This window comes from Trematomus bernacchii, unplaced genomic scaffold (genome assembly GCF_902827165.1).
Source record: "Trematomus bernacchii unplaced genomic scaffold, fTreBer1.1, whole genome shotgun sequence".
NCBI classification, from domain to species: Eukaryota; Metazoa; Chordata; class Actinopteri; order Perciformes; family Nototheniidae; genus Trematomus; species Trematomus bernacchii.
Genome location: NW_022987856.1, coordinates 78302 through 85549, shown reverse-complemented (window position 1 = coordinate 85549; position 7248 = coordinate 78302). Strand labels below are relative to the sequence as shown.

Here is a 7248-nt window from a genome sequence, read left to right as displayed (position 1 = left end):
GGTGTAGCTCTTGCTGCAGGAGGAGCAGCCGTACGGTCGTACGTCGCTGTGAGACAGCAGGTGCTTCTCCAGGTCGAACTTCCTGCGGAGACACTTCCCGCACTGAGGACAGGGGAAGGGCCGCTCACCTGGGGACAGGAAGTACCAGACAGGAAGTCACACAGACAGGAAGTCACACAGACAGGAAGTACCACAGACAGGAAGTACCACAGACAGGAAGTCACACAGACAGGAAGTACCACAGACAGGAAGTACCACAGACAGGAAGTACCACAGACAGGAAGTACCAGACAGGAAGTCACACAGACAGGAAGTACCACAGACAGGAAGTACCACAGACAGGAAGTACCACAGACAGGAAGTACCACAGACAGGAAGTCACACAGACAGGAAGTACCACAGACAGGAAGTACCACAGACAGGAAGTACCACAGACAGGAAGTCACACAGACAGGAAGTACCACAGACAGGAAGTCACACAGACAGGAAGTACCACATACAGGAAGTCACACAGACAGGAAGTACCACAGACAGGAAGTACCACAGACAGGAAGTCACACAGACAGGAAGTACCACAGACAGGAAGTACCACAGACAGGAAGTACCACAGACAGGAAGTCACACAGACAGGAAGTACCACAGACAGGAAGTCACACAGACAGGAAGTACCACAGACAGGAAGTCACACAGACAGGAAGTACCACAGCGTTATATATAATATAGGGCTGTCAAGTTAACGCGTTAATAACGCGTTAAAATGCACGATTAATTTGCGATTAAATATTTTAATCGACTGACAGCCCTAATATATACAAATACTAAATACACTAAATATATGTCGTTACCTGTGTGGATGCGGCGATGCTCGGTCAGGTGACAGGAAATGGAGAAGGCCTTCCCACAGTCCTGGCAGCGGTACGGCCGCTCGCCCGTGTGCATCCTCATGTGTTTCTGCAGGTCTCCTCCTGACGGCCAGCCCTTCCCACACACCGTGCACACGTACGGGCGCTCACCTGCCCAGAGAGAGAGTACATGCTTTACTCAGGTAGAAGTACTCACATCCTTTACTCAGGTAGAAGTACTCACATCCTTTACTCAGGTAGAAGTACACACATGCTTTACTCAAGTAGAAGTACACACATGCTTTACTCAGGTAAAAGTACACACATCCTGTACTCAGGTAGAAGTACTCACATCCTTTACTCAGGTAGAAGTACACACATGCTTTACTCAAGTAGAAGTACACACATGCTTTACTCAAGTAGAAGTACACACATCCTGTACTCAGGTAGAAGTACACACATCCTGTACTCAGGTAGAAGTACACACATCCTTTACTCAGGTAAAAGTACACACATCCTGTACTCAGGTAGAAGTACACACATCCTTTACTCAGGTAGAAGTACACACATCCTTTACTCAGGTAGAAGTACACACATCCTTTACTCAGGTAGAAGTACACACATCCTTTACTCAGGTAGAAGTACACACATCCTGTACTCAAGTAGAAGTACACACATTCTTTACTCAAGTAGAAGTACACACATCCTTTACTCAAGTAGAAGTACACACATCCTTTACTCAAGTAGAAGTACACACATCCTTTACTCAGGTAGAAGTACACACATCCTTTACTCAAGCAGAAGTACACACATCCTTTACTCAGGTAGAAGTACACACATCCTTTACTCAGGTAGAAGTACACACATGCTTTACTCAAGTAGAAGTACACACATGCTTTACTCAGGTAAAAGTACACACATCCTGTACTCAGGTAGAAGTACACACATCCTTTACTCAGGTAGAAGTACACACATCCTTTACTCAAGTAGAAGTACACACATTCTTTACTCAAGTAGAAGTACACACATCCTTTACTCAAGTAGAAGTACACACATCCTTTACTCAGGTAGAAGTACACACATCCTTTACTCAGGTAGAAGTACACACATCCTTTACTCAGGTAGAAGTACACACATCCTTTACTCAAGTAGAAGTACACACATGCTTTACTCAGGTAGAAGTACACACATCCTGTACTCAGGTAGAAGTACACACATCCTGTACTCAGGTAGAAGTACACACATCCTTTACTCAGGTAGAAGTACACACATCCTTTACTCAAGTAGAAGTACACACATCCTTTACTCAAGTAGAAGTACACACATCCTGTACTCAGGTAGAAGTACACACATCCTGCACTCAGGTAGAAGTACACACATCCTGTACTCAGGTAGAAGTACACACATCCTGTACTCAAGTAGAAGTACACACATCCTTTACTCAAGTAGAAGTACACACATCCTTTACTCAAGTAGAAGTACACACATCCTTTACTCAAGTAGAAGTACACACATCCTGTACTCAGGTAGAAGTACACACATCCTGCACTCAGGTAGAAGTACACACATCCTGTACTCAGGTAGAAGTACACACATCCTGTACTCAGGTAGAAGTACACACATCCTTTACTCAAGTAGAAGTACACACATCCTTTACTCAGGTAGAAGTACACACATCCTTTACTCAAGTAGAAGTACACACATCCTTTACTCAAGCAGAAGTACACACATCCTTTACTCAAGCAGAAGTACACACATCCTTTACTCAAGTAGAAGTACACACATCCTTTACTCAAGTAGAAGTACACACATCCTTTACTCAAGTAGAAGTACACACATCATGTAAGAAGTAGAAAGTAGAAAGTAGTGGAGTAAAGTACTGATACCAGAAGCATGTACTTAAGTCCCCCTCTCCTCACCTGTGTGGCGCCTCACGTGCACGTTGAGCCCAGCGAGGGCAGTGAAGTCCTTGGGGCAGTGGGGGCAGGTGAAGGGGCGCTCCCCGCTGTGCGTCCTCAGGTGACCCTCCAGGCCGTGCCGGGTCTTGAACCGCTTCCCGCACTGAGCGCACAGGAAGCGGCGCTCCAGGCCGTGGTTGCTCCGGTGAGACTGCAGACCGGAGGCCGAGCCGAACGCCTTGGAGCACAGATCACAGGGGAAGAGCCGGGAGGAGTGGGAGCGCTGGTGGATCCTCAGCTGGGTCACACCTGGAGGAACATATATATATATATATATTAAAGTACTGGTGGATCCTCAGCTGGGTCACACCTGGAGGAACATATATATATATATATATATTAAAGTACTGGTGGATCCTCAGCTGGGTCACACCTGGAGGAACATATATATATATATATATATTAAAGTACTGGTGGATCCTCAGCTGGGTCACACCTGAGAAACATATATATATATATATATATTAAAGTACTGGTGGATCCTCAGCTGGGTCACACCTGGAGGAACATATATATATATATATTAAAGTACTGGTGAATCCTCAGCTGAGTCACACCTGGAGGAACATATATATATATATATATATATTAAAGTACTGGTGGATCCTCAGCTGGGTCACACCTGGAGGAACATATATATATATATATATTAAAGTACTGGTGGATCCTCAGCTGGGTCACACCTGGAGGAACATATATATATATATATATATTAAAGTACTGGTGGATCCTCAGCTGGGTCACACCTGGAGGAACATATATATATATATATATATATTAAAGTACTGGTGGATCCTCAGCTGGGTCACACCTGAGGAACACATATATATATATATATATTAAAGTACTGGTGGATCCTCAGCTGGGTCACACCTGGAGGAACACATATATATATATATATTAAAGTACTGGTGGATCCTCAGCTGGGTCACACCTGGAGGAACACATATATATATATATATTAAAGTACTGGTGGATCCTCAGCTGGGTCACACCTGAGGAACACATATATATATATATATATATATATATATATTAAAGTACTTGTGGATCCTCAGCTGGGTCACACCTGAGGAACACATATATATATATATATATTAAAGTACTGGTGGATCCTCAGCTGGGTCACACCTGAGGAACATATATATATATATATATATTAAAGTACTTGTGGATCCTCAGCTGGGTCACACCTGGAGGAACACATATATATATATATATTAAAGTACTGGTGGATCCTCAGCTGGGTCACACCTGGAGGAACATATATATATATATATTAAAGTACTGGTGGATCCTCAGCTGGGTCACACCTGAGGAACATATATATATATATATTAAAGTACTTGTGGATCCTCAGCTGGGTCACACCTGGAGGAACATATATATATATATATTAAAGTACTTGTGGATCCTCAGCTGGGTCACACCTGGAGGAACATATATATATATATATTAAAGTACTTGTGGATCCTCAGCTGGGTCACACCTGAGGAACATATATATATATATATATATCAAAGTACTTGTGGATCCTCAGCTGGGTCACACCTGGAGGAACATATATATATTAAGTACTGTTGCTCAGCTGGAACATGCTATAATGAATATATAAAGAGTCTGCAGTGAATATAATATATATATATACACAGTATAATGTGTGTACCTGGGAAGGTGAGGTCACAGAAGCGGCAGCTGAACTGAAGCTCCGCCCCCTCAGCAGAGTGCGTCTGCAGGTGTCTGAGGAGGCGGCTCTGAGAGCTGAAGCTCAGCGGACACACAGTGCAGGTGAGGGGGGGGGGGGCGGTGCTGCAGCCGGTGGGCGTCACACTGCCGGGCTGTGGGGAACACCTGGCTGCAGGTGGGGCAGCTGAACTCCCCCGCAGAGTGTGTGTGTGTGAGTGTGTGAGCGGTGAGGCTGGACAGGTGTGTGAAGGTGCGCTCACAGGAGCTGCAGCTGAACAGCGTGCGGCTGCGATGGCTGCGCTGGTGGCTGCGCAGCTCCGCCTGCGACCTGAAGGAGGCGCTGCACTGGAAGCAGGAGTGAGAGCGGGGGGGGGCGGGGCCCTGAGGGGAGGGGGCGGGGCTCTGTGTCAGGGGGCGGAGCCTGCGTAGAGGAGGCGCGCCTTAACGCTGAGCTGCACGACTTGCTGGTGCTCAGGTGACGAATCACCTGCAGGAGACGGGAGACATTATTAATATTCTTTATTATTATTACTCTGTGTTGTTGTTATTGTTCTGTGTTGTTGTTATTGTTCTGTGTTGTTGTTATTGTTCTGTGTTGTTGTTATTACTCTGTGTTGTTGTTATTGTTCTGTGTTGTTGTTATCGTTCTGTGTTGTTGTTATTGTTCTGTGTTGTTATTACTCTGTGTTGTTGTTATTGTTCTGTGTTGTTGTTCTGTGTTGTTGTTATTGTTCTGTGTTGTTGTTATTGTTGTTGACATGTGGAGGTGATATCTGACCTGGGATCTGTAGATGAAGCACTTCCCACAGCGAGGACACTTGTGAGCGACGCGCTGAGCGGGAGACGCTCTGTACACACGGGGGGGCGGGGCCTCAGGGCTCTGATCTGATTGGTCCCCTGTGGAGAGGAGGCGAGGTTAGAGGCTGTCTGTCAGAGAAGTGTGTGTGTGTGTGTGTGTGTGTGCCTCACCTGTGTCCTCTGATTGGTCCCCTGTGGAGAGGAGGCGAGGTTAGAGGCTGTCTGTCAGAGAAGTGTGTGTGTGTGTGTGTGTGTGTGTGTGTGTGTGTGTGTGCGTATGTGTCTCACCTGTGTCCTCTGATTGGTCGGCAGAGTCTCCAGGTGACTCCTTCAGCCTGACAGGAAACAGAAACATTGATGGTGGATTCAGACAGATTGAAATGTGATGATGTCATAATCAGAGTCTCACCTGTGCACCTCCACGATCACAGGTGTGATGTCCCATGAGTCCCCGCCCCCTGCTGCGCTCTGATTGGACGCCTCCTGCTCCTCGCTCTGACCAATCACAGTCTCCTCCTGACCCTCCTTCAGCACCAGCACCTCCACCTTCACCTGAGAGAGAGGCTCTGATTGGACGTCAGGGGGAGGATCTGATTGGACGTCAGTGGGGGGATCTGATTGGACATCTGGGAGAGCTTCTGATTGGCTGTTGGCGGGAGGAGGCTCCTGATTGGCCGGTTTGTTGAGGAGGGGGTGGGACCAGGCTGTGAGGAGCACGTTCTCCGTGTCCTGTCTCACTGAGAGAGAAAGAGAACATTTAATATAATATAATCATAAACAGTGAATTCATGAAAGGTGTGTTTTTACCTGTGGTGGAGGCTTTCCCCAGCCGACAGCTCTGATTGGTCAGCAGCTCCCTCAGGTGCTCCGCCTCCTGCAGACACTCCTCAAAACCTCCGGGGGCAGCAGAGAGCCAGCAGGCCGTCTGAAACAACACTTCCTGTTTACATCCCCCGGTGCATTCTGGGAACTGGTTCGTCAGGTGATCACAGGTGATATATTTACCTGTTTGAAGTCGGGAACAGGAAACAGCTGTTCTGTCCGGGACAGGAAGTCAGAGATGAGCTCCTGGAGGGCGGAGTCGAAGCTGTGGTCGAACACTTCCTGCAACACCAACGAAGAAGAGTGTTAAACCTGTTAAAGTTGTAGTTTTTAGTGTTGTTGTAGTTTTAGCGCTGACCTGCAGGAGGCGCTGTCTGTCGTCAGGACTCTGCGTGAGGAGAGACTGCAGAGAGGACGTCTCGTCATCCATCTGAGAGACGATAGGATTACAAACAGAGTCAGCTCACACTCTGTGACTACGTTTCCCAAAATGCACTGCATGCAGGTCACATGTACATTAACTCTTATTGTCATTTTTAATTGGTTGGTTGTTATCTAAAATAATTAAATAAGCCATTTGGAAATGTGAGAGAGTTTAAGGAACATCTCTTTGAAAGTTATTTATGAATTTCTTCTACATTTCTGGAGAGAGAGAACTCTGAGTGTCCTGTGAGCGGCGCCGTGTGACGTCAGGTTACAACTGACCGTGTCCTCGGAGCGGTGAGTGAGGGTCACCTGAGGGTCGCTGAGGGTCACCTGAGGGTCGCTGAGGGTCACCTGGAGGAGGACAGGTGGTTAACGGGGATTAATAGATGTATATATATATTTAATATATATATGAATACCTTTGCCCTGAGAGCCAGCAGCAGCAGCCTCCTCTGCCTGTCCGTCAGCAGCTGAGGGACCGCCTCCGTCACCATGGAAACAAAGTCCTCCAGCATCCCATAATGCTTCACACTCTGTTGCCGGGCGACCTGCCACATGGAGGCCGTCATCAGGCGGAGGGGGGGGAGGAGGAGGCGCAGCGAGGAGAGGGGGGGGGGGCGAGGCTGGGGGGGGACACAGGTGATTTATTTGACTTTTTCTTGTTATTTTTATGGATTTCTTTCTAATTTCCGGAGAAGTTTCTGCAGAACATTTCC

At 46.9% G+C, this 7248-nt stretch overlaps 2 protein-coding genes across 4 annotated transcripts; both read right to left on the bottom strand.

The window, feature by feature from the left end:
- Positions 1-14: 14 nt before the first annotated feature.
- LOC117469104 (gastrula zinc finger protein XlCGF7.1-like) lies at positions 15-4397 on the bottom strand (the record flags this gene model as incomplete). Its single annotated transcript, XM_034113480.1, has 4 exons — positions 4379-4397; positions 2762-3049; positions 846-1013; positions 15-128 (listed from the first exon to the last, which is right to left on the bottom strand). Coding segments are annotated over exons 1-4 (589 nt in total), but the record flags the coding sequence as incomplete, so codon positions are not given.
- On the bottom strand, positions 4329-7139 carry LOC117469107. 3 transcript variants are annotated; one of them, XM_034113483.1, is made up of 11 exons: positions 6952-7139; positions 6812-6883; positions 6465-6536; positions 6290-6388; positions 6092-6209; positions 5694-6021; positions 5573-5619; positions 5456-5476; positions 5265-5383; positions 4467-4973; positions 4329-4351 (listed from the first exon to the last, which is right to left on the bottom strand). In XM_034113483.1, exons 1-10 carry the CDS (start codon positions 7099-7101, stop codon positions 4743-4745), a joined length of 1257 nt encoding a protein of 418 aa, XP_033969374.1. In that variant the 5' UTR covers positions 7102-7139; the 3' UTR covers positions 4329-4351; positions 4467-4742. The 3 variants fall into 3 exon arrangements, with proteins under 3 accessions (XP_033969374.1, XP_033969377.1, XP_033969375.1); XM_034113486.1 differs by having other exon boundaries at positions 6842-6883; XM_034113484.1 differs by lacking the exon at positions 5456-5476.
- Positions 7140-7248: the final 109 nt, after the last annotated feature.